This window comes from Arvicola amphibius, chromosome 2 (genome assembly GCF_903992535.2).
Source record: "Arvicola amphibius chromosome 2, mArvAmp1.2, whole genome shotgun sequence".
NCBI classification, from domain to species: Eukaryota; Metazoa; Chordata; class Mammalia; order Rodentia; family Cricetidae; genus Arvicola; species Arvicola amphibius.
Window position 1 is genome coordinate 115,133,545 of NC_052048.2, and position 27,822 is coordinate 115,161,366.

The window sequence follows — 27,822 nt, forward strand, 5'->3', positions numbered from 1 at the left end:
GAAAGCACTATAAGGTCATGGTTTCATTTTAAAAAAAATATTGTAGAGGTTGTATGATCATAAAAGTATTTATGAAATGGCTATCCAATGTTTTACTTTATAAACACACACAGTCTTATTTCTAGGCTGCTCTACAAACATCATGTCTGCTTCTCCCATACACCTAAGAGTTGAGAATTATTTTTAAAACTGTTCTGAAAAGGTAAGCTTCTCAGCCCTTTGAATGTATAATTTTCTGTTATTCCCACACAGAATTTATAAGCAAAGCCAAGTGACTGCATGTGTGTGTGTGTGTGTGTGTGTGTGTGTGTACGCTTAAAGGCACTCTTTTCCTGCAACCGTGTATGACGTATTTTCCAGAACAATCTTTCTCAACACTCCAAAGTGCTTCAGCAACAGGAAGTCGTAAAGGTAGGAAGGAGGCCAGTAAATATTTGCTGTAATTACTCATTAGTAATGAGAGGAGCTAGTGCTGCAGTTTGAGTTGCTTCCCTGACTATGCCCCCCCCCAAAAACCAAACCAAACCAGGAGCCTGAGGTGGTGTCCTGGGGCCCAGCCCTACCACACCTAGATGCACCTCTAGGTTTGGCTTCAGATGACACAGTTTGGTTCTTTCAGCATCTTTCCCCATCTCCTACAAGAGGCAGTCAGGACAAATCTCACACAGTTGATGACGGTCAGAGTTTCTAACCATGAGTGAATGTGTATTCATTCGCAGTACCTTCAGAAGACAGAGAAAACGCTACATATAGACACGCAGCATCGTGGTTTAAATTATTATCAGCCCCAAATCATATACTATAGTTGACATATTTTAAAGGACTTATGAATTTTCTTAGATGGGCCCTATTTATCCTCTTATTCTTAGCAAACTACCGACTTCCCACAGTTAGAGGCCAACTAATTATGCACTTCAAACCAACAAGAGACCAAAGGAGGCCACGAAAATCCTGACTTAGATGTAAGAGCGACAGTGGCTGCACCCTGGCATTTGGGAATAGCCAGTACGGCAGCGGGACTCAGCCTCTAACCCAGTGGTGCTCACCTTCCTGATGCTGCAACCCTCTACTACAACTCCTCACGTTGTGGTGACCCCAACCAGAAAATTACTTCGCTGCTACTTCATAACTGTAATTGTGCTACTGTTAAGAATCATAATGCAAATTTGTCTTCTGATGGTCTTAGGTGACCCCTGTGAAAAGGCCATTTGATCCCCAGAGGTGTCGAGATCCACAGGTTGAGAACCACTACTCATGACTCTCATGGTCAACAGGGCAGCATAGGATATCCATGTTTGTATCTACATGGTTGATCACATAGTCTAACCAGGTGGAAGCCATGAATCTTCTGATTCCTAGCACTTACCTATGACATTTAATTTTTTTTCAATTGGAAGTTGTCACTAGAAGAGTGACAGTGGGTGAAGCATTCAGTGAGTCATCACTAGGGGAATATAGGAAAGTTCCAAAGGTCCATTTCCACGACTCTGTGGAATTAAGAAAACTATAGGTGGAGATACACACACACACACACACACACACACACACACACATATATATATATATATTTTTTAACTAAAGGGGGGCATGTGTGGGTGACTGCAGTTCCTGTGAAGGCAGGGTGTCAGATCCCCTAGGAGCTGAATTTAGAGGCAGTTATGAGCATGGTACTGGGAGCCAAGCCCAGGTCTTCTGAAAGATCAGTAAGTGCTCTTAGTGTTGAGTTAGTTCTCTAGTGTCCATGCATGTGTGCGCGTACACACATACACACACATCTTAATTGTGGTTGTTTTACTTACCAGCAAGCCATTTTTTCTGAAACCTCATTCTGTTCGAGAAAGCACCTACTTCCTAGGACCTGGCATACAGATTACTCATAACCTTAAAGAATTTTGTGCTTTCTGGTAGGCGACACTATATTAAAGGAGCCTTAAGGATGTATTGGAGGTCATAAGCAAACCAGAATTGCTTGAGCAATTAGAAAAAAAATGTTCCTAACACTTGGGTCATTGTCACACTTATCACTTTGGTTTGGGGGGGATCTCAAAGGACTTCGACATTTTTCTCAGTTGCACACTTTCAGATCAGTTTCTGTGCCTTGTAACAAGACCAGACAACTGACACCAGACTGCAACCTCTACTTGAAAACGCAAGTCTTGCTAGCTGTATATATCCACAGGTGCCCCACCACAACCACTGCGCGCGCGCACACACACACACACACACACACACACACACACACACGCTGTGACACAACTGTTGCTATGGTGGCTTCTCCCTCTGCTATGATATGTTTCAGGGTAATCATGGTTTGTGGCAAGGAAACTCCAAAAGACCTCAAGGTTCTTAGTACAGGGATTGGTGCTGCTCATCAGATAGGGCTCTATAAAAATACAAAATATGATCACAACAATCATAACCATTTTTATCCCACCCATTCATTCTTTCCTTCCTGTGCTGGCAATTTCAAAAGATCAAAGAGTCAGAGGAAGTCCTGTGCATCTTGATTTGTAGATGATTCTTCAGAAGCCACAGAGGAAGAGCACCTAACAGGTCCCTGCACAATGGAGTCCGAAGACTGAGCAGTTATTGAAGTCTTGCCACCAGCAAAGGGTGGAAAGCTTTGAACTTCTAGGGGCAGTAGAGAACTGTCTCCTGTTCAAGGTGAGGGGAAAAAGATCTATAAAAAAAATAAGAAGAGATTCCGGGAGTTCCAGGAATACCCTTTGGCTCTTTAGTTCCTGCCTGTGTGTGGGGTTTGATACAAGGGATGAGTCACAGGAGAGAAAGTCATTATAATAATTATAAACACAACAACAAAAGAAGTTATCATTTATAGAGTGCTTACCACATTCACACATGGTATTAAGTGCTTTATGGGCCTCTTAGGGAAGGCCAGGAGGCACGGAACAGTTGGTAAGACTGTGGACTCTGGAGATACTTTGCCCAAGTGGAGGCTCAGCTCTCTGCTATACTGCCTGGGACGCGGGGCAGCAACCTCGCTGTACTTGAGTTCCCATCAGCGAAGCAGGGATAATGACAGGGCTTATCTGGCTGGGCTGGTACAGGGATTAAGAAAGTTAATCCATGTAAAGTTCTGAGGACAGGGCTGACTGGCACCGGAGACTGAGTGAGAGCAGCTCTTTGTCTTGTCCTCCCTCTCATAGCAGGTTCACTTCTCCTAGAACTCATCCATTTCGGGAATACAAAAGAATCTCCAAATGGCGGAGAATAATGGAAAATGTGAGTGTCAATTTCTTTTTATGCCCTCCCCAAGACAAGAAAAACACTAGCATTGAAATGTAGGCCCAGGCAGCCTGCAGCCTCCACGGAAAGATTCTAAAACTCAGGGCAGCTCTAGGCTGCTAAACAAGAGGTCTTGCCTCCTCCAGATGACAGCACCTCTGAAAGGCTGCTAGGAGCTGAGCAAGGGATGGGGACAGAGGATGCTTGCCCAGCATGTACAAAGTTCTGGGTTCAGTCCTCAAGGGAGATCGACATTAATTTTAAAAGAACATAAAAAAGTGAAAAGAAGCAAACATGCACTTAGTAGAATTTTAGACAGTGAATACTACAGGAGGCCAGTTTCAAAGAGCTCAGGGGAGGAGCCCAGTCCCTTTTCAGCCTTTATGGACTTTTCATAGTCAGCTCTACAGCTGGCCTCAGTGGAAGCAGAAACCTCCAGCTGTCTCTGTGGAGGCCTCCAAGTCCTCCCTCCATCGTCTTCACCCAAAGCAAGCGTGTGTATCTGTTAAATTTGGCCTCCGTGTGTTTACTTATTCTACCCCCAAGTGCTAACTTCTACCACTGCTGGGCTGTCTCCGGGATCCAGTGTATGCTGGTGTCCAGTATCTATCTATCTATCTATATCTGTATCTTTTTATGTATCTTTCAGGGACACTGTGAGCCAGATTCCCCCCACTTAACACCAATGCGTCTAGATGATGATGTGTGTGCTGTTATCAAGTGAAATGTCACTCAAGAGTTTCTTTTCTTTAGTTTCAAATATTTGAATCCTACAAGAGAAAAGTCATTACGCGTGATGACACCTAAGACTTCTTGTGTGGTTCTCTCTGCTTCCCAGTACAGACCAAGCAACTGACAGTATGGAACCTATTCCCCATTCCTTAGTTTTCAGCATTTTTTTTCAGACTGGGAGTGTTTGCTCTGTCCATTGTGCCTTGCTGATTAATATCATGCATGAATATCATCTCAAGGGTCGACAGCATGGGGCTGCAGTGGGAACTACAGGTAAAGAATACGAAGGTCCTGGGAGGAAATGGTGCTGACTCAGCAACAGGGCAAAAGTTCAGTAGTTTGTGCACTGCAAAAGTTTCCTTAGTTTGGTCAGGACTTAAAACGAAGAAAGCTCCCTCGGGGTAAAATGGAAAGGGAGCTAATATATATATATATATATATATATATATATATATATATATATATATATATATGACAGAACTGGGTGAGATCTTAAAAAATAAAAAAGCAAATAAGTGATAAGTGCTGAATAGGAATGATTTCCTCAAAGAGGAAAAGCCTAAACTTTAAAAGAATCACAAGTACTTTCAAAGGTATTAGGTCCACGTCTGGGGGCATTAAGAATTACTTCCATCTCTAAACACTTTACACCATAGGTTCCTAGAATACTGGAAATCACCATGCACGCATGCACACATGCACGCACAAAAGCAGTGCCATAGAAGCTGATTTACAGGGCAAATACAGTCGGCTGTTTTCATCTCACGGCTTTCACCCTGTGGAAATGCCTAGTGGGGCCATACAACAGTCTGGTAGCTGTGGAATGTTCTCCACTTCACAAAGCAACTTGCTACATGCAGGAACTAAGGAGGGCCTTGCCATGGTTTTGTTCAGTGAAGTCCACCAGAGTAATAGTTTTTTTTTGTTTGTTTGTTTCATTTTGTTTTGATTCTACCTGAAATAAAGGAAAACTATCAAGCGTTGGATTTACATTTCCCAGAGTTAGTAGATACAGAAAACAGCACCAACTGACTGGAAGGCAATTTTTCTGCCACAACTGGAAGGCTCTTCCAATTATCTAGGTAAGTAAATCCCCTGTTTTGAAGGTCCAGGGGTCTGGTGGTGGTGGTGGTGGTGAGCTGGCCTAGCTCCTTGGAAATCCTCAGTGGCTAGAAGCGCATCAGGGCTGGGGGCTCTGCTGGCCACATATTAAAGGGCTGCAGTGCACTGACATTCTGCTTCTTATCAGCACCAATTTTCCTTGTGAGGAGGGAGATGTTTTACCATTCCTGGGCCTTACCCAGAAAGAGAAAATATTTTTATGGCTTCCATGCTTGTTTGTAAAATAATCTTAAAGACCCATAATAAAGCAACACCAACCAACCAACCAAACAAACAAAAAGCCTGCTGTCATGACACTTTCTAAATTTCCGTGAAAGCTGTATGAAGCCCAGTTTAAGTGCCCAGACTGACAGTGTTATACACCAGTTCTCGAACATTCTCTAGTTCCGGTAATTCAGTGAAAAATGCTGACAGGTGTTGAAGGAATTCTTATTAGAAAATAAGTTTCAGCCTGAGAAACCCATCCAGCATTATGTTTCCTTGATTTGGACAAATGATGGACTTTGGTTTCATTTTCTGGCAGGCCAGAGAAGTGAACCACAGTTGGAAAACGTGAAGGTCCAAGTGTCTCCAATTCCTTGTGCACCCTTGCCCCTAGCAAAAGAGCACTCCTGAAAAGTCCCTGGACCAGAGTCTGGCTTAGGCCTGGGCTTGGATTCCTGGACATCTGAGGACCTCACTTCCATTTATCTTAATTGTTCTGCTCTGCAAACCTCCACTTGAGAACATCCACACTTAGCCCCCTTCCTAGAGTCAGGAACCTTGGAGGACTGATGCGCCTCTGCTTCATCTAAACTCAAGAGCTGATCATGGTTCCCCCAAACCTGTTAGTCAGCCAACAATTAAGAACCTGACTATTAATTATTATGGATAAACATATCCACCCACACAGGGAGGTCTGGAAATAAAACAATCCTTTTGCCTTCTTGAGGGGCTGTTTCTAGAATGAAAAACATGCAAATGTTCAATTATGTTCTGGAGAAGAAACAGCTTTTAAACCAGTAAAAATACAAATCTTTCAGAACCACCAGTGGATGGAATTGCCAGTTCAGAAAACCCTGCAGCTCACGTTTTCATGAGGCAGGCGCTCTGGGAAGCTTGGGGCAGCCACTTAAGGGATACCAGCTTCCAAGGCCCTACTTCACAATTTTTAATCTCAGTGCTCCAAGAAGCCAGCCAAAACGATCGGAGTCTCCAAACTGTTATCCTAACAGGAACTGGGCCTTGAGGGACTTTCACAGACTTGCCCTGCCTTTCCTACACACCTCCCACACACACCCCTGCTGAGCTATCACTAGGGCACTGCACTACCTACAGCGACCTCCTAGGGGGTTCACAGGCCACAGTTCACTGGTTCTTAAAGTGGCCGCTCTCATTGATTATGTGTCATTATGCAACTTTGCTCCTACTGAGACTCCCATACTTGTCAACAACTCTCTGTAAAGGAGGCTGTGAAAGCGGATATGGAAATAGCTTTGCCCAGTAAACCCCGTTTCTCCCAGTGATTGGTAGAGCTAAGAGCAAGATGACACTTCGCACTGATCACCACCAGGTCTCTTCTCTGCAAATTCGACAATCACCCATAGGCACCTGAGTAATAAAATGTTCAGTAAGTTCCCCTGGTGGCTCTGGGCTGTCTAACTTCGAGGTTTTGATAGTTTATGATTGCATTCTGATTGGCTTTACAGCTTGAATCCTTTCCCTTACTTCTCTACCCTCAAAGGACACAGCACCCCAGAGCTGTATGGTGGGTGACAATGGGAAATATAGAACCGGACTCTGCACCTCCCCCCCCCCACTTCTGTCACCCAGAGATCCGCCAGCGCAGGGCGCGGGCGCCCCGCCAGGACGGGTGCGATTCGCTCGCGTTTATCAAATCCTTATCGGTGCCCTAAGGTGGGAGCCGTCACTTTCGACCAGAGGATACACTGTTCCTGGCTTGGGTCCCTAAGTGGAAGTCCAAACAAAAGCCAATCTGCTCTGGGTCTGAGTCCTCAGCGCAGTCCTTTACCAGCCTGGCTGTCGTCTCGCCACTCTGCCGTCATGCGTTCGATTCCGGTCACCCTAGACAAGTCTCGGAGCACAGAGCTGGACGCTCTGGCACAAGGCTCGCACCGGTCGAAACGGGAGCAAAGGGCCAGGTGATCAGCCACAAACTTTTGCAGGAGGCAAGCGTGTACTCAGGTCTGCGTGGCTGCATAGTGCGCTCCCACCCAGACTCTGAGAGAGCCCGGTGTCGCCAGATCCGGGGCGGATTGAAGGAGACTCAGGGCAGCGCGAATTGGCCGGAGTTGCCTCTCACCCAGTGCGGAAGGGTTCGCAAGGGCAAGCCTTCGTGGCTGCCCTTCTCTGTCTTCTTCAGACACTCGGACAGGCCCGGTGTCGCGGTCCTCTCTGCACACTAAAACATCTGCCCCCGCAGGGCAATCCAGGTCACTACCCACTCTCTGGTGCAGTCTAGATGTAGGGAGAGCGAAAGGGGGGGTGTTATCCTAAAACTTGAGTGCCTTCTGGAGCAGGATACTTGGCCGTGTTCCGGCTCCTCGGGCCAGGGCGCGCCCCCGAGTTGCGCTTTGCACTCTGTCCCTTGCTAGTTTGGGGCATACAGCCCGCATAGGAGCGCTCTCGAAGACCTGGAACGTCTTAGTTTGAAAAGAAAAAGCGTGTCTGCTGCTCCAACAGATAAATGCTGAGAAAGACCAGGGTATCATTTCACTGGCTGGGGGAAACTTGGTGTTCTGGGGACTACAGACTTTGGAAGGCGCCGAGGAAGCACCCCTGACCTCCAGGGACATCTCTCCGTGTCTCAAGGTCTTGAACTATTGGGTTCGCGACTCAAATTTGCGAAGTCGCAGCTCCGCGTCCCTAAAGCCCGCACCTGCTTGCTCTCTCACCTCCCCCCACCCCCCGCGCGCCCGAAGAGCGGTCCTCCTGCCTCCCAGACCTCTCGCACCCCTCTTGCAAAAGTGCCGCGGGTCGCGCCCGCCTCGCGCAGTTCCGCCCCTGTCCGGGACCGAGTTGGTCGCCGGCTCCGACGCCCGCTTACCTTTTCTTCTCCTTGTCAGCTGTCATCGTCGCCCTGTTCCTCCGAGACCCGGAGCACCTGGGTTCCTTAGGCCCGTAGGGGCTGCAGCCGCTGCCTTTGCTGTGGCCCTCGGCGGCTCTGTCGCCCCAGCAGGTGTGAAAGGTCTTTAGTGCTCGCAGGTCCGAGTGTCCCGCACAATCAGGTGGAAGTTTGCGGACGGCTGGCTAGGTGCGGAGGAGGAGGTGGAGGGAGGAGAGGGGTGACGGGGAGGAACCTGCAGGAGGAGGCGGGGCCGGGGAAAGGAGTGGGAGGAGGTTGTAAGACGCCAAAAGAGAGAGCAGCGACAAGAGACCTGAAGTTCCGTTTATCCGCGAACAGGAGTCAATTTTCTGGGATTTCACAAAACAAAACCAACCAACCAACAAACAAAAAATAGTGGTTCGAAGAGAGCGAGTTAGAAGGAATCCGGGGCCAGGCGAGTGCGGCCGCTGAGATGACCATACAGTCTCAGGACACTGCCGAGGATTGTACGGCCGCCTCAGGAGACCTGGAGCGGAACGCTGGGGACTCCGAAGCTGTGCACCGGCCGCTCTCGAATGTCCGGCTTCCTCAGCTGCCAGCCCACTTTAAAAACTCGGACGGCCCGCCCGCGGGAGGGAGCGAGGGGCGCGGGAGTACCACAGTGGGCCGGGGGGTGGGACTGGGGGAGGATCCTGGGCGGGGCGCCACACAAGCCCCGCCCCCGCCCGCGGGCTGCCTGCCCACCGCGTCCTGGCCAATGGGGAGGCACGGCTACTGCCTCTGCCTTGACCCCGGCCCGCCCCTTTCTCCCGGGCTGCGCTCCTCCGGCGCTCGTCCAGCCAGCCCTGCCTCCTCTTTCCGCAGGTCAGCGACTTGTTTTTGTGTCTGTTTGGCGGCGAGTAGCTAAGTGGGACTCCGAGCGGAAAGGCTCAGTTAGCGCGGAGTTGAATAGTGGCGGGGGTCAGCTAATTGAGCCCAGAGTGTGCCTTCGCGCGAGCGTCCTCTCAATCTGCACTTTTCCCTGAGAGCCAGGGCAGAGCGCGGGGTCCGGGGTCCAGCGCATAGCGGGGACCCGGGACGTGCGGCGCCGCTCCCGGGTACTACTATGAGTCCCTGCCCCAGCTGCGTGGTTTCCTCCGGTCGGTGGGAATAATTCCCAGGACTCCGACCGCAGTACTGTTTGCCTGTCTTGGCAGTGTGCTCTTTTTGGCGAAGCGCGGCTGAACTTGACTTCTGAGTCTTGAAAGACGGGGGTGGGGGGTGGGGGTGGGGTGGGGGGGAAGTGTGGGAGAAAATGTGACAAAAATGATCCTGGGTTGTTCTGCCGGTGTCTTTTCCTCAACCGGGTTTATGGTTGAGGTAACCCTGCATGCTAGAAAGTAGGGCCTTGGAGTCCTCTGGCCTGCTCTGCCAGCTCTCTATAAATAACCCAACATCACTGTGGGTTCCCCGGTGTGATCTTGGGGGTGAGAGTTGACAAGCAGACCCCAAGTCACTGGATTTGCCTGCCTTCTAAGGCTCCAGAGTTACTGGATGATAACACCAACTGCGGGAAGTGGTGGTTCTAAAGTCCCACATAGGCAATCAGGGAGCTCTTTGGCAGTTTCGCTTGTGAGATGCTTTTACTCTGCCAGTTTTCCATTTCCTACTTAGGTGATCAGAGGAAAATCTCCAAAAGGAACCAGGGAAGTCGTTGATTTTTGAAGACTGGGAGAAAGGCCGTGGGCTCCAAGTGTGTGAATTGCCAAGAGAGCAAGCACCTGCAAACTGAGCCATCCTGGGACCTGTACTTTATTATTCACTCACCAACATTTCCGAGTAAAATTATAAGCAGAAACGGGGTGTGCATTGGGGCCAAGGGTGTATCTTAGGTTTGTATAGGCACACAGGACGATGGGCACTTTTCAGGAGACTTGGGAAGGTTTCCTGAAAGAATGAGGAGAGTGGGGAAAAGGTGGAAAAATCAGAAACGAGAGACCCTTTCTTTGAGAACTTGGAAATGAATTTACACACCTGACTGTGATTTCAAAGACCATCTGTTACACTTTAAGAAGCCAGTGGATAATTTCCCACGGCACTTCTCCAGCCAGACAACCCCATTGGACCCATTTGTTTATCTTTCTTAATGAGAAATCCAAATTAGTAGATATGGTTATAATAAACTATAAGCATATTTACTTCACTTAAAACTGGGATGGAGGGAGGGGAAAAAGAGTCAAATAACAAAAACCTCAAGCACTTTGGCAGCATCAGGGCCCTAACATTGTTTCCCACCAGAGCTCCTGAATCGTAAGCTGTTCTTGACAAGTGACTAAGCAATACCTCTAACCCGCAGGGGACATTTCAGTAGGGCTGAGGTTATGAAATTTGTCTGCGAGATTTTTGTTTTTAAGAGGAAAGGTAGGGCCTGGAGGTGCAAGTTTGTGTGGGGCCCTGGATTCAACCCCTAGAAGGCGGACACTGCAAAAGTCACTCAGAACACAGCAACCATATCAGCATAGCTCCTTCCCCATACTAGCATCCCCTTTCTAACTGGGATTTTAACCAATAAATGAAATGTGTCTATATGATTCCCAGAAGGACCCAGCCTTGCATAACGCAAAACCATCTGACCTACCTAAAGCCTCTTTATATGTCTGCCAGATTTCAGTCAACAACCTTTGTAAGGAGCTCCGAGTATAAGCCAGACATGGCAGTTTTTGCTGTTTTAGTGTCCACGGATGAGCTTAGGTCTTTGGTTCCCTCCAGTCTTTGGAGAGTAACCCATTAGAAGGATGAGCTGTTGATAAGGGCTAACCTACAAACCTTCAGAGAGCAGTCACTGGGGATGCAGCAGGAAGGTGTGAGGATGACTCAGTAATCCTGTCAAAGTGACAGACGTGACCCAGGATATGGTTTGTAATCAGGTTGGAGTGGGTGGGACTTAGCAGAAGAGACCTTGGAAGGCTGAGCTATTGCTTTAGCATTTGACAGACTTTCAGTTCCTTGTACAATGGGATCAAGAAGAAACAAATGTGGCCCCTAGGAATCAGAAACTGAAGGAGACACTCAAAGTCACAAAAGCCCGCATTTGCCACTGTTCTATGTGTATACTGTCTCATGTGACAGCCCTCTGATCTCAGACTGGCCATTTAGTTGGTTTGGAATTGTCAAGAACATAGGAGGGAGCAGAGAGGAGAGGATGGCCTATCTGGGAGAAGCTATTGCTCCTCCTCCTTGAAAAACCTTTCTGATTCACCCCCAAGAGTTAATTTGCATTTATCAACTCACCTGATTTAGAATTCCTTTGGAAACTCAACTCTGAGCTTTTCTATGAGGGTGTTTCCAGACGCCATGGGATCCCAGACTGAATAAAGGGAGGAAGAGTGCTGAACACCGACCTCTCTCTCTCTCTCTCTCTCTCTCTCTCTCTCTCTCTCTCTCTCTCTCTCTCCCCCCCCCCTCTTCCTCCTCCTCCTCCTCCTCCTCCTCCTCCTCCTCTTCCTCCTCCTCTTCACTGTAGACAGACACAATATGCTGTTGCACCTACAGCCATTGTCACCACTACACCATCCCCACATGATGCCTGGTCCCCTCGAAGCCTGGGTCAAAGAAAACCCACCCTTTCTTAAATTGCTTTGGTCAGTTGTCTTGTCACAATAAGAAGTGTTTACTCTTATTCATAGAGGCACCACTGCGCACGCGCGCGCGCACACACACACACACACACACACACACACACACACACCTTCATTCCAAACAAATCCAGCCTATTCTGTGACTTTATGAAACCTATTCTCTATATTCACATCTAACCCTGAACTCTGGTACCAGAAAGTCATCCTGTGCCTGGCTCCTGGCCAACATCCTGAGGTCATTTCATAGACACATACTGTATATGCTATTAAACATTATGATTTGGGGCCTATACACTCAGGATCTGCTATCTTTCTAAAGAGATTCTATGATTTTGTTTTGAGGAAGGGGGGTCAGACAGGTTATTTTTCTACTTGGCTATCTAAGTGACTCCCGATAGAGTTATTTGGCCACACCTTGTCCCACTGCTGCTCCTTCACACCTGGATTGCCAGTGATTTAGAGACCAACGGCTTCTGTTGGCCGGTCTAGGAATCAGGTTGTAGCAGGAAGAGGTTGTATGTGTTTCTCCCTGGGTCATTTGGCCACAGCCATTCTGCTGTGCTACTCGGTGGAAAACAATTCCTCAGTCTACTTCCCTCCCTCCCGGAGGACCCCCATTTGCACAACACTACTTGCCTTACATTATAAGTGTACATTTGCTCCCCTTTCAAGATTTTTGAGTCGTCGTCAGTGGTGGTGGTGCATGCCTTTAATCCCAGCACTCGGGAGGCAGGGGCAGGCGGATCTTTGTGAGTTCGAGGCCAGCCTGGTCTACAAGAGCTAGTTCCAGGACAGGTTCCAAAGCTACAAAGACACCCTGTCTCAAAAAACCAAAAAAAAAAAGACCAAAAAAAGAAAGAAAGAAACGAGCAACAACTTTTAAGTTATACTGATACTTTCCATTTCCTCCAAATAGTTTTTAAATTGGTAAATAAATATAATTGTACTGGTTAGTTGGTTTGCTGTCAACTTGACACAAGCTAGAGTCATTTGCAAAGGGGCAAGCTCTATTGAGAAAATACTTCCATTAAAGTGCTCTTTAGGCAAGTCCATAGGGGATTTTCTTAGTTAATGATGGTGAGAAGGCCTCGCCCACTGTGAGTGGTACCATCACTGGGCAGGTGGTCCTGGGTTGTATAAGAAAGTGAGACAAGCAATCCATGGAGAGTGAGCCAGTAATCAGCATTCCTCCGTGGTGTCTACTTCATTTTCTGCCCCGATTGAATGCTTGCCTTGACCTCCCTCAGTGATGGTCTGTAATCTGGCTTACGTATAACCCAAATAAACCCTTGCCTCTAAAGCTGCTTTTGGTCATGGTGTTTATCATGGCAAAAGACAGCAAATTAGACTAATAATGAGTATACTCCCAAGATTCTCTTAAATATAAAAATTGAGCACAAAACCATGCGCTAACTCTCTGAACAATATATAAGTGACAATTTGGTTGGGGGTTGGGGTGAAAGAGAATGAAAGGTGAAGAAATCTGGAATCCTAACTGTCCACTCCTAGGACCCAGAGAAGCTCAGCTGGGATTGGCCAGGCAGCAGATGGTGGGTGTGACATCTGAGGTGACAGAGTAGCGCTCATGTGAGAAGAATGGCCAGTAGGAAGGAAATGCTAGCCCCGCCTTGGAAAAAGCATGCACAGAAATGCAACTTCTCTTGTCACTAAAAATGATGACGCTGGGCCCAACCATCCCTGCCCTGGAGCCTGAATGACCAAAATGGAAGAGTAAGGGTTAGAATGACTCTCAGCTAGTCAAAGTGGCCATGACCTATAACAGGGTGTCAAAGTGAGCCTCTTTGATCTCTGTTGAAACCAAGGTCCAAATGGCGGAAGCCCTCTACACCCATTTCCAAAATGCAGAACACAGAAAGCTTTGGAGAATGGTTTCGAGTGTTTTCCTGAGCCACTGTCCACCTCAAGGGAGCACATAATTTTCCGTAAGGAAGACACAACTAGATTGCCAGGGTACATCTGTCAGCATCATGGTCCACCTAAGGGAGAACAGGCACTCCTCTCCAAGGCCAGTGCCTTGGGCTCTGGGAGATCACACAGGGAGCTCGTGGATATTCCTGGAGCTTGGGGATGTACGGGGAGCAGAAAAGGTTGCTTGCATCCCAGCAAGGGAAGAGGTTGGAGTTCCTGGAATCTGACCAAGGGGCAAGATGAGAGTTCGTGGGAGCCCCATTTAGGACATGCTCTTGGGGGACACTTTGGTGAAGAAATAAAGATCAGACAAATGGAGAAGGGGAGTCCCTAGGCAACGTCAGTAAAGGCCTCATCCAATGCTCCAGAAAGATCTGAAACTGGACTAGTCTAATTGAGTTGTCCCATGGCAGGGCGAGTAGGTCTTGTTACCCCTGCATTGAACAGTCTTTAGTGATGGATGTGAAGTGTGTGGTCTTTGGAGATAATATCCAGGTAGGTGGGTGGGTGGGGTAAGTATGCCTTTTATTCTGGAAGTCAGAGGGGTGATGGGAAAGTCTAATGTGAATCATGCTATTCAGGACCAGATATGGAATCCACAAGATGAACTTTGCCTGGAATATTTCATGAGAGTCTGTCTGCATGCATGACCTCAAGAAGTCCTCAGAAGAAAAGAGTGACCATGTCACTGGAGGCAGAAGCTGAAGGACAGTCACGAGGGGCAGCTGAGGGAGAAGCCTTTCTGGAACCACAAGACTTTAAGCTGGAAGGGAGAAGTCAGTGATTGCAAGGATAACACAAGGGTATCCAAGAGAGACACGTCTGCTGTGGCCAGAAAAACCAAAGAGAGATTGTAAAGAAGGAGGGAGGATAGGAGGGATATCTAACCTTCTTGCACTGCCTCCCCCTGGCTGAAAAGGGACAAAGTCACTAAGTGGCAATGTATATTGGCATCCTCAGTGGGCAGCAGGGTATTCAGCACAAAATGGTAAATATCAGCACACGTGATAAAAACATACAGAGTGGAAAATGTTTGCCCCTTCATGGCTGTTTTGGCTTGCATAAGAGCCGTGGCATCTGCATCACAATGGGTGCAGAAAGCAGGCCTTTCTGAGGTGTAGGTGTCTGAGGAAAAAGAAAAAGGGCAACTACTAAAGCACACCCAGCACACCCCTGAAAGAACCTGTATGCATGCTCACTCGTGCTCCTGTACCTCTGCAGTTGTCACACCAAGAAATAAGTGCCCACACAAATTGAGTGCATACCTCTGTCTTTGCCCTTTGAAGAAAACCAGGAGCACAATGCGGAGAATGTGTTTGTAAATACTTAAGATTTTAACCCCCAAGAATGCTCTCTTTGTCTCCTCAGAGGGTTGAAGGTCTAGATTATGAAATCTGGGGGTCCAAGGACAGCTGTGCCCAATGTGCTCAGCATCCTGTCTAAATGGGAGAGTGGAGAGATGTAGGTATTTCAAAGCCTTTAGATATCAGGGCATGCTCTGTGTTAACTGCTGATTTTGCATAATAGATTAGTTCCTCTAGTTATTTCTATTTTGGCCAAATTAATGTGGTTCCTACTCAGATAGTCATTTATGGACGCAAGCTGCTTTCTGGTTTAAAAACCCGGTACAGGTAACAGTCAAAGCAGACAGCTCCAGGATAAACAGTTCAGAGTTCATGGTATATCTATATCTTACAGAGTGAAACTTATATGGCAAGGTTTAAAGACTAATTAGAACCATAATTACAAAAGTCCTGGGAAAATAACCCGTGGATGACTCAGGCTAATTACACCTAATAAGAGCATACACTTCATTTAAAAACTAATAAAATGGTTAACGTTGACATAACATAGTATTCCAAACATCCCTCTTCAAATTCTGTTGAGGCACTGTCCCATTTGACTGCAGTTTTGTGACTCTTGGCTTAAGTCATTTATCTCATCCATCCGTTCTGTATCTTAGCACCTGAGCACTGAGCCCATGCTCACCACAGTGGTTGATACTCACCCTTGAGATGTGAACGGCATGTGGCCCTACCTGTTAAACCTCACAATTTGCTGCTGGAGATGGATGTCCATATAGGTAAAATACCAAGGCCTGCTTTTTTAAGAGCTCAGAATGGGGAATGACTGGTTAGAAATGGAAGAGGGGATCAAGGTGGTGGCAGCGCACACCTTTAACCCCGGCACTCAGAGAGACAAAGGCAGGGATAACTCTGTGATTTTGAGGCCAGCCTGGTCTACAGACTAAGTTCCAGGAAAACCAGAGATACACAGAGAAACCCTGTCTTGAAAAAACAAAACAAAACAAAACAAAAAAGAGGGGGAGAGAAACAGAAAGAAGAAGAAAAGAAATAGAAGAGGAGAGAGAGCTAGGGAAAGCCTTTAGAAAAGGTGACATTTTGGCTAGATCTTAAAGGGTGACCAGGAGTTTCCTAATAAGAGAAGCTGAAGCAGAGCATTCTGGGTAGAAGAAGGCAACTGTGTCTTTTCTTCCAGACTCAGAGCCAAAGACCAGCCCTACAGAAGCCACTCAAACCTTTGGCCGAGTTCTGGCTCTCGTCTGTCTTCGATCTCCAGCTTTTGCTCGTTTCTACAGTACTTGGGCCATCTAGGCCAGTGGCTACCGGATGTGTAAAGTGGGCTGTGGTTGCTGTTGTGCTCAGTGTGAGTTGGGCATGAACCTCGAACATTCCAACTTTCCCACCTCGGGTTTTGTCCCTGATAATTTGCATTTCTGCAGGTGTCCTTGGCCCAAGCAGCTACTTGCTCAGTGAGCCAGGAACCTACTTCACGTCCTTCCAGAGAAAAGTTTCCTTTTGTTGTTGTTGTTAAGCTCTATTTTACAAAGCCCGTTCTGGTCTTTTTCCACTGGCATTTTGCATAACAGTATTCATGCCAGAGGGAACTTCTCGTGTGCTCTAGACACTATGAGAGCCAAGTACTATAAGCAAAGTACCACTTCTTGCTACCCAGAGATCATGTGGTGCTGAGGTCTAGGCACTTGGCTATACCATCTTAGGGATGTTAAATGGGTCAAAGGCAAATCAAAGTGTCTCCAGGAGATTATTTGTAGGTATGTATGGCAGAGGGAAGCTCAAGGACTGGGAAAGGAGCATATCAGGGGAATCCTGGGACCTTTTCAGTTCTTATTAAACACCCCGTGGGGTACACACACTCTGACCTGTGCTCTCTGTGTACTTCCCCCCTTTCCTCCCCTCCCCTTTTATTCCTTTCCCTGTTCTTCCTCCCTAGTGAAGATCTCTTTATCTCCAGAAGTTTCTGCTGAGTTTAAAGGTGTCAGTGAGCACACTGGTTACAGCCCTGCTGATCATTTAGATAAGCAGCCATTGTCCAGCGTTATTTCCCTGTGGGGGCCAGCAGAGTTTATGAGGCTCCTGTGTGCGAAGAACAGGAGGGAAAAGCAGCCAGGTGTCATGGTCTAAGCCAGCTTCTGTGGTCTTAAGTCACTAGGCTACTACCCATAACTCGGCTCTAAGTTGGACCTTAGGGTGGGCGCTAGGGTAGGTGTGATGTCAGAGGCTGCTAGAAAGATGTGACAGAGAAGGAGCTAGGAGACAGAGCTCCCTTTCCTATTGTTCCCAAATCAGTTTTTGTGCTAAAGCGAAGGAAGTCACTCTTCCTTGCACGGTGGAGGAGGAAATGACAGGGGCTAGAAAAAGTGGAGAGTTCAAGTCTAAGTGCTTCAACTGGACGGGTTCAAGTCTGCAAAGGCCACGGCCCCCTGTGCTGGGCTGGCCACGTAGCCAAAGGCAGCTTCCACACCCATCACCCTCCTTTGGTCAAGAAGTTCAGGGAGCTTGGAGCTGGAAGCCTGCTCCCCTGGCCTTCACTTCTTCGGGTAGCTCAGGTTCAAGTTTTCACAGACATGTCTAAGCCCAGCTTCCTCATCTGAAGGAAAGCACTCTACTACATGGACTTAGAGACAAGGTCATGTGTAATAGCCCAAAGGCACTTTAAAGCATAACTCAAATGTGGTTATGATAACCCCACATTCTGGTGTTTCTTAGGTCATAATTTGCTGTAGTGTAGGCTGGTTGCATGGCAATCCTCCTGGATTCTCCAGGGGAGATTGCATCTTAAGCTCCTATAATGAGTTTTCAAAGACAGAGTATGAAGAAGATAAAGGAACTGAAAAATTAGTCAGTTACTGAAGTAAGGCATATTCAGTACATTTAAGGACTTAGTTTGCAGGCCAGGCATGGTTGGGCACTCCTTTAATCCCAGCACTTGGGAGTTTGAGGCAGATAGATGTCTGTGAGTTCCAGGCCAGCCTGATCTACATGGTGATTTCCTGGGCAGCAAAGGCTACATAATGAAGCCCTATCTGAAAACAAACAATCAAAAACACCCAAGAGAAGTAAATAGCACATAGGTTGGGTGGTAAAGTTCTGACCTGTACTGCATGAGGCTTTTGGTGCCATCTCCAGCGTAAAATCTGGTGTGGTGGTGCATACCTCCAAACCCTGCATGAGGGACGCGAAGGCAGTAGGATCAGAAGGACAAGGCCAACAATTATTTAGCAAGTTCAAGGCCTACCTGGGATACAAAAACCATGTCTCAGAAAAATAAACCCCAAACTTAGGTTTTGTTTTTTTTTATTTAAAAATCAGTTTTTATTAGCATTTAAAAGGATTTTCTAAGTATCAGGAAGGGCCTCTCTCCCTGCTCTTTCATGGTAAGCCTCTGGTTATACTTTTAAAGTAGAGTTGACGGAGATGCAGGGAGGATGGCCAACCTGACAGGAACAGCAGGTTTTTCTGCTATCTCTCCCTCCCTGCCTATCCCACCCTGAGTCACTTTGTCACTCCAGTGGAACTGTGGGCCCAGCCACCATTAGAGTGTGCTGTGCAATATGTCCACTATCTACCTCCTCTGGTCTTCTCTCCGCTGCAAAGACCTCCCCTCAGCTTGGAAGAAACCTCTTCTGCTGCCTAGCAGCAAACATTCTGGAGAAGAAATGGCCTGGGGGGCTTGTGGCTTGGACCTGAATCGCCTGAACAGATCTGGCCTCGATGCAGGCTTTGTTGGGCACATCCAGTGACTCTGGCCTCCATCCACCATGCTCCAGAGGGATCAAGAGCCAGGAAACAAGGGAATCAGGCCACCTGGCTTCCAGGAAATGGAGACGGAATCAACGGTACTATCCTTCACCCCATTGTACCCTACAGCTCTGGGCTCTGACTCACCCAGTCTTGTCGTCTTCTTCCTCTGTGACTATCACTGTCTGTCATTTGCTTCTCATTGGACCTAACTCTTGAATTACCCACAGACAAGCACGCCTTCCTTGCTCTGCCAGATCTCTCACGCATAGGCCTTCAGTATTTATTGGCTGGTTGTTCTTTTGTCTTCTAAGGATAGAGTGGCAAATCAGTCCCAAGAGCTGAGTTTGTCTTCAATTATCCCTGGTCTGAGAGGTTCCCAGGATGTGGGGAGCACCATCCTTTATGAAACAAGAGAAAAGAATAGTAGATGCTTCAGAACGGAAATCCAAAGACTGGAGCACCGTCTTAGAATGACACTGACTGTGGTTGACTCCATCAGCTTCTCTTGGTACCAATTTCCTTGGCTGTAACTGAGATAAAACTGCCCAGTTTAGCAGTCTATTGTAAGGATCTGCGGTGATGTGGTTCAAAGTAAGCTACACCCCTACCTGAAGCACACTGAAAGGTGGTATCTGGCTTCTTGCTTTTCAAATTTTCCTTTGTTGCACACAAGACAAGTCTTCTACCATTGACATCAATGTCAATGTCGTCGTCGTCTTCTTCTTCTTCTTCTTCTTCTTCTTCTTCTTCTTCTTCTTCTTCTTCTTCTTCTTCTTCTTCTTCTTTTTCTTCTTCTTCTTCTTCTTCATGCCTGGTTGTTTTGTAAGTGTAGATACATGTATATGTGTTTAAACAAAATCTCTTTACTGAGATCTGCCTTCAGGGGTGAGGTTGGGCACAGGTGACATCTGCTAGAGGAATACCACTAATAACTGTGGTCTTTCTTGACGTGCTACAGGCTTTATTTCCCAATCCTCTGACAGCAGGAATAGTTGTCCTTGGGCAAAAACAATAGCACAAGTAATACTCGGACACTTCACCCCTACCCCCCAATAATTGCTTCTGAGAAGAGAGGCAGTGGGCTAGCTTGAAGCAAATCTCTGCGGTCACACATAGCTCTTGTTTCTTGTTCTAGAGGTGGGTGGCCTCCATGGTGAGGGACTAGATGGAATTACCTTCATTCTTTCAGTGAGGTCACCGATGATCAACAACACCCCATTCAAAGCCACCACTGGTTAGGGAACTGCCCATCGTTGAGTTTGGCCTCATTAACCAAATCAGTTATCCAACCACAGTGAGTGAGGCCTTAGAAGCCACAATATTCGCAGTGGAAATTAACTCACATTATCTTATGGACCCCGGTTAGCCAATTGGATTAGCAAGTATCCAGTGTGGGGAGGAGGAGGGCAGATAAGCACAGCCTTTGCTCTTGTATGGCCCTTTGTTCTGCAAAAGTAACTTTTTAAACATTCTATCAGTGATTCCCACCGTGCCTCTATGACATAAGTAGTATAGATATTTCCAATGGCCCTTTACAACCAGATAACCATACAGATAGATTGGACTAAATGACTGACACATCTAAACATCTCGGCTCACAAAGCATATTGAGGAATCCAAGGCTCTTATCTCTTAGACCATTGTTTTCTTCTATTTGCTTCTCTCTCTTGTCAGCGCTACAGGCTATTCTCCACAATGCGGTTGTCAGAGTTGTCAGAGTCTTATGACCTCCAACGAGTGTATGTCACTTCCCGGCTCATGGCCTCCAATGGTTTCCCACCTGAGCTAGACAAATCCCACAGGTTTACCTGAATCAACCACCTGGCTCCTCTCCTCTTTCCTTCCATACTGAGCCCAGTTCTCAGGCCTGCATTGCTCAGACTTCCAGGCCAGTCCTTCTCACTGCCTGTCTTTTGTTTTCTGGAACCATTCATTTGCTGATTGCCAGTTGCCTGTCTTTAACCAGCAGACCATCAGCTCCTCATGGTCATGAAGATTATTTTGTTCATGCTTAAGCCACAGGATCTAGCATAGGAACTGCAAAGACAAGGTGGGCGGTCAGGGCTTTTTGAATAAATGGAGATTGCACTGCGTTCTTCAGAGTAGGAGAGACAAAGTCCTGGAATTAGCCTGACCTCTGCCAGAGATCTGGGGCAAAGAGACTGTTAGCAGAGGGAAGTGCTATACCTAAGTTAGGGGCTGGATGGGCTCTGCTGAAGGCTGCAGTGTTACTGGGTCAGCCCTTCCCTTTCCTATCTAAGTCTCCTGAACCTGGTTTCCTCCCTCCCTGGAGACCTGACTAACAAGTCAAATCTCGCCATCTCTCCTGAAGCTGATTCTGTCTCCAACTCAACATCACCATTGGTTGGGCTGCCAGAACCAACATCTTTTGTTTGGGCTTGAGCCCTGTGCCTAATCATTCTCTTAACTTGTTACTCTACTCTGAATGGCCAACCTGAACCCCTAAGTAGTGGCTCCTCTACTCAGGGGATCAATCATAGACCCAGACTTTATAAATCACCTCATTTTGGCAGGTGGATCTCTGTGAGTTTGAGGCCTGGTCTACAAAAGCTAGTTCCAGGATAGGCTCCAAAGCTACAGAGAAACCCTGTCTCAAAAAAAAACCCAAAAAAACAAAAAAAAAGAAAGAAAAGAAAAGAAAGAAAGAAAGAAAGAAAGGAAGGAAGAAAGAAAGGAAAAAAGAAAAAAATTCACCTTATTTCTTTCCTTTTGGAATAATGCTATAACTAATAAATATTGTAATTTATTTTCTATTTATCCCATTATTCCTTTGACCCCTTGTCCTGCCTTCTTTTGGATCAATCAAGTATTAGTTAATAATTACTTTCTATATTCACTTTTTATCTAAATCTCTATTTTTAAGTGCTCTTGGTTCACAATATACAGCCTTAATTTATTATTTACCTTTAATTTACATACAAGAATCAAAACCAGGAAAAAGAAAGAATCTAAACTAGGGTTAGGAAAATGACTCAGTGGATAGGATTGGTTGCTATTCAAGCTTGAAGATCTGAGTTCAAATTCCAGTACCCATGTAAAAAGCTGGACAAAGCCATGTATGTGCCTACAACCCCAGGGCTGTCAGTGGAGGAGACAGGAGAATAGCTGGGACTTGCTAGGCATCAGACTAGCTCTAAGTACAAACACCACACGTACACAGGAACCTAAATAACATAATTCCCCTGCTCCAGTGCTTTATTCTACTGTTTCCAAGTATGCCTTATATAAATGCTATTGTTCTTGTTATTGCTTAGAAAATTGTCTTTCAGAGTTAATACGCCTTAAAAACACTTTGAGCCGGGAAGTGGTGGTACATGCCTTTAATCCCAGCACTTGGGCAGCAGAGGCAGGCAGATCTCTTTAAATTTGAGGCCAGTCTGGTCTACAAAGTGAGTTCCAAGACAGCCAAAGCTACACAGAGAAACCCTGTTTCAAACAACAAGACTAATCAAATAAAAGGTATCCACACTTAACATACACTTAATATCCACAAATAGCAAACACTTTTAAAAAAAATCCTATATATTTAAAATTTCTGTTGCCTCTTCCTCTTTTCTGTCTTCTACATTTTTATTTTTATTATTATGGGTGTGTGTGTGATGTGTATATGTGCAGGAGTGTGTATGCCATGACACATATGCAGAGGTCAAAGGACAACTTTTAGGATCAGTTTTTTTTTCCCCCAGCATGGGACCTAGGACTTTTGAACGCTGAGTCATCTTGCCAGCCTTCTTCCTTCTTTTCTGTCAGTCATTTCCATTTGCTCTTTGCTCTTCTGTGTTGCAGAACCTCACTTTTCTCTTCATTCCTGTGACCTCTGCAGCCTCCTGAGGCTATATCCTGGCTTCCACAGATCTGTACCTTCACCCAGTTTAAACATCCTACAGCTAAATCCAGGTAGAGCCATTAGTGAGAAAGGAGAAGGCAGAGGGCAAGTGGTCCCTCTTCTTCCTGATCCTTGACTTCCTGATCCTTGATCTCTTCCATCCTCCTTGACTTTAGAAAGTGGAGGTTGAGGGACTTCAGAGAGGTCAAAGTGTTTGGGGACTCATCAGGAGGCCCTGTGTACCCATCCCAAGGTCAGCAGCCCAGTCTCTCTTTCCTAGTGTCTCCCTCCTATTTTACAGTCAGTCAGCAAAGAGCAGTAGAACTTGAGGTAGAAATAAATGTGATTGGGTAAGGCAAGATGATCAAGGAAATCCACAGTGTGGTGTGGCACGCATCTTTAATCCCAGCACTTGGGAGGCAAAGGCAAGCCTATCTCTGAGTTCAAGGCCAGCCTGGTCTACTTAACAAGTTCTGGGACAGCCAAGGCTACACAGAGAAACCCTGTCTTGAGAAAGCAAAAGCAAACAAACAAAAAAGAAATTCATGGAAAAATGGATTCAGAAAAGAAATCTGCACTTGGCTGATGCTGCTTGCCTCTGAGGCCCTGCCATTACTACAGACAAGAGCTAACACGGAGCCCTTGGCTTTGGGAATATACAGAAGAGGGCAAACCAAAGCTTGTCCTGCTGTGTGCATCACAGATTTGGAGAGCTTTCTGGCACATAGCTGGAGGCAACTCTCTGGAGGATCACTGAAGGGAGAGGGTACAAGGAACTCATTCCTGAGCCCAGAGGCAACGATTAGAAAGATACACAGCTGGCCACAGATCAGACTCCTTCCTGGCTCCTGAGTCTCCAGCCCTCTGTAACTTCTCCTCCTCCCTAAGTGTCAATCCCTCTGACCATTGACCTTTAGTGGTCCCACCAAACGTGATCTACAGCTACTGTTACTTAACCTCCTCCCTCTCTATCGTTGTCTTCTCCTTTGTCTTCTTTCTCTCTCTCTCTCTCTCTCTCTCTCTCTCCTCTCTCTCTCTCTCTCTCTCTCTCTCTCTCTCTCTTTTGGTTTGGTTTTTCGATACAGGATTTCTCTGTGTAACATCCCTAACTGTCCTACAACTAGCTCTTGTAGACCAGGTTGGCCTCGAACTCACAGAGATTTGTCTACCTCTGCCTCCCAAGTGCTGGGATTAAATGTGTGCGCCATTACTGTCCGGCAATCTTCTTCATTTTCTAATTAAGAGCTCTGGAACAAGTCATACTGAAGTTTAAATCCCAGCTAGACACTTATCAGTTAACTGACTTTAAGTAACTCATGTCCTACATTGACTTGTGATTTTCTTTGTCTATAATAATGGAGATTTCTCCTTCTTCTTCCTCCTCATCCTTTGAGAGCTCTTCTTCATTTGGAAAAATTTTCAAGAATAAATATAACTGGGATACGACTGAGGCATTTAAAGTATACACATCGAGGTCATCTAAAACAATGAGAATATTCTAAAATAAAAACAAGTAGTTAGGGATCTATAACAGATAATTCCCAAAGATAATAAAACAAATAACTACGGGGCTGGAGAAATGGCTCCACTTAAGAACACTGGATTTTCTTCCAGAGGACCTGGGATCAATTCCCAGCACCTACACAGTGGGTCATGACCATATTTAACGCCAGTCTCAGGGAATCTAATACCCACTTCTTGCCTCCACGGGTACCAAGCATGTACATGGTGCACAGATATACATATGCACAAACATCCATACATATACATAAATAAATAGAGTTATCTCTAAAAAGAAACAGCAACATTTCAAATATGCTTAGCAACAATTATATGATATATATATGTATATATGTATATATATATATATATATATATATATATATATATATATATATATATATATATATATATCTGAAAATGTAACTCAGGGACCAGGGGTGACGCTTTGTGACAGAATGTGTGCTTGGCATACACAAGGTCCTGGGCTCAGTTGGTGGCATCAGAAACTAAAAGGGAAAAAGCACACTTTGTCTATGAAATGTTAGAACAGATTTTTTGTCTTTGTTTTGTTTATTGGTTTTTTGAGACAGGGTTTCTCTGTGTAGTCTGGCTGTCTTGGAAATCACTCTATAGACCAAGCTGGCCTGGAACACAGAGATCCCCCTGCCTCTGTCTCCCAAGTGCTGGGATTAAAGGCGTGTGCCACCACTGCCCTGCTGCTAGAATAGTTTTCAGTTTTTCAGTTTTTAATAATCAGTATCAGACAGGGTCTGGTTCTATCTTCCTCTGTCCTGGGAATGTTTTTGAGAACAAAGTTTGGCAATAAATACCAAGAGCTTTAACAATGCACATAAACTTTGACCTAGTAATTTCACACTTAAGGATCTGTTTGAAGGATGTAATCGGAGATGAGGTCAAAGATTAATATTCACAGATGTTCAGATGTTCATCATGGAGTTATTAATAGGAAATGTTTAGAAATGAAATCTAATTGGTCATGAGTAAAAACATGCTTAGCATGTTAATAATACTCGATTTGAAATCACATAGCTAGTAAGATGTTTTCAATGAAAATTAAAGGTATAATGATTATAATACAATGTTTGCAGCAAATGAGTTATATTATATATAATACAAATTCCAGTTTTATACAGCTATTTTTTTATACTTATCCAGATGTATTAGAGAAGATACCAACAGGGCTGGGGAGGTGGTTCAGTGAGTTAGATTGTTTACTGTGCAGAAAGACCCCAGTTTGAATCCCAGCACTCAAGTCAAAAGCTGTGAGGGAACAAGACAGGAGCATTGCTAGGGCCGGCCTAGCTCAGGTGGATTCCGTGAGAGCCCCTTTCTCAAGGAAATAATATGGAAAGTGATAAAACAAGACATCCAACACTCGATTCTGGCTTCTGCTCATGCATGCATGGGTACACACAAATGCGCACACACCATACTTAGACACACACAGAGAGAGAACTGAAAAGTACTTCTAATCCTAAACATTAATAATAATCATTTGAGAAAGGCTATGGGTGTTTCCTTATTCATATTTTCTAATGTATTCCACAAAAAGTAAACATTACTTTTAAAACTAGAAACCAAATTATTTAAAATCAGAACTAGACAGATTAACTCCAGAGTCAAGAACTTAGCACAACTACCCATATTACAGCTTTGCCTGTGTTGCTTTAAGTATATGTAGGTTGTATAATGCTCAAAACCAGGGAAGCACAGCCCCACAAACATTTGTCCTTTCTTTTTGGTTCAGGTGTCCAGAACTGTTTCTTCTAGATTTTTCTATTTAATCTGAATAAGTAAGATAAATTATCCTCGCTGTCCCCATCTGGCAGGTGAGTGAGGAGAGATGTGATGGCCTATGCCTTGGGGGGACTGCACCTGTGCCCTGACCGAATCATGTGATCTGGGAGGCCTTCAGAAAGAAGATAATTCCTCTTTCTTTCAAATCGTTTTGTTCTAAGGTTATATCAAAATAACCCATTCCTAAAAAATAGAAAAGAAATATAGCAAAGGATGTCGGGGCAATAGTACTATTCATCTTTTGGCAAGAAAGAAAAGCAGATGTCCAGAAGCTGGGAAATGACTTGGAAACTAGTTGTATTTACATGGGACACTGGGAAAGCACAAAAGATGCTTTTTTGTAGAATTTTTAATGACATGAAAATATTTTTGTTGTAAAGGTCACCATGGAAGTGCATTCCGCACACAATGTTGTATTACATATGTTTAAAATAAATGTCAAAACCTGAAATTTACAACACACTTGAAGGCTACGGTGTTGTGTCACAACCATGGGGACTATATATGCTCTTTATTTCCTTACATATACTTTTATTATTTTCATGTACCATGCCTGTAATGAACACGAATAACTTTATGGCTAGAGCTGCAAAGGGAAAAAGAAGTGAAACAAACTTCTGTGTTTGGGAATGTTGCCAGTAACATTGTCTCCCAGGACTGCTGGGACGGTCAGATGATGTAATAGACGGAGATGTGCCTAACCTGGTGCCTGGCACATGACAGCTGCTCAGTAGGGCGGGTTTATCCCTCCCTGTTTCCATCTGCCCCCACACCTGCTTTCTTCAGTGAAACCCCCATCCATTGACAGTTATCTCCCCCTCATTCTCAGTGGGGCAACATTCACCTCCCAGCAGGCACCTTGCCCCCCTCATTCTTAGTGGGGCAACATTCACGCCCCAGGAGACTGGTCGCCCCAAGCTCCTTCCATCAGCCTTGCATCAGAGCACAGTGTCTGCAGCAGTCCTGGGGAGCCTTCTTCCCTCCCCCTGGTAACTCCTACACAGGTTCTCTTCTCCGGATGATAGGAAGGACATGAAGTTTGTGTGGCCTAGGAAGAGGAATCAGTAAGTTCTTGTTTTCATTTTTGTAAATGGTTTCTGGCTCCTCTGTCTGTCCCCTAATCTAGAGCTGACAAGAGTATACCCAGAGGAAGGTAAGGAGATGGTTCCTGTACCAGCCATTCTTTCTCTGCTGATAACTGACATCCGACTGTCAGGGCTCAATGGTGGTGATCCTTCCGGATGTCTTTACAACGTCCTCCCTCTGGAGAACAATCATGTGGAGGCTCCGAGCTCTCGCTGTGCGCTGTGCACTGTGTCATCTCCCCTTCTAAAGGCGTGTTTGGAACACGAGGGTACGGGAGCCAAACATGTAACAAGTGAGAAGACACGGAACCCAGCAGTGAGGGTCTGGACTTCCTACTGGTAAACCCCGTTCTCGGTCTCCCAACTTCCAACTACTGTGTCACAGCACAGTCTGAGACAGGGTGAGTCTGCACCTCGGGCTCTAACTTTATAGATGAAAAGCTGAGACAAATGCAAAAAGGTAAGCAAACCACATTCTAGGACTGCAGGGACCTTTAACACTTTGGGGGTGACTGGTTATTAAATCACTGCTACAGGGAACAAGCATAAGAGACCACTTATGTGGGAGATGGTTGAGTCAGGACTGTCTGAGCTCAGAATTGTCAGGGCCAGACAGCTACAGGAAAGTGGGGAAACCTTCAGGATAGGTAAAACTTAGAACTGGCCCATTGCTCGAAAGAAACTGGCAAAGGGGAGCAGGGAGGGGAGTTAGGGTCAGTCTATAGAGAACCTAGAATTCCAATCTTTAGTGTTGCACCCTTGTCCTTTGGGCGAGCCCTTACAGGTTTCTGAGTTAAGAGGCGACCTGAAA

The 27,822-nt window shown here is 45.9% G+C and overlaps 1 protein-coding gene across 1 annotated transcript in view; it reads right to left on the bottom strand.

Moving 5' to 3' along the window:
• Positions 1–8,744, bottom strand: part of Epas1 (endothelial PAS domain protein 1) — an 82,486-nt gene extending 73,742 nt beyond the window's left edge. Inside the window, exon 1 of the mRNA XM_038318020.1 lies at positions 8,147–8,744. Coding sequence (XP_038173948.1) covers positions 8,147–8,172 — 26 coding nt within the window. The 5' untranslated portion in view covers positions 8,173–8,744. The remainder of the gene's footprint in view (positions 1–8,146) is intronic.
• Between the last annotated feature and the right edge of the window lie 19,078 nt (positions 8,745–27,822).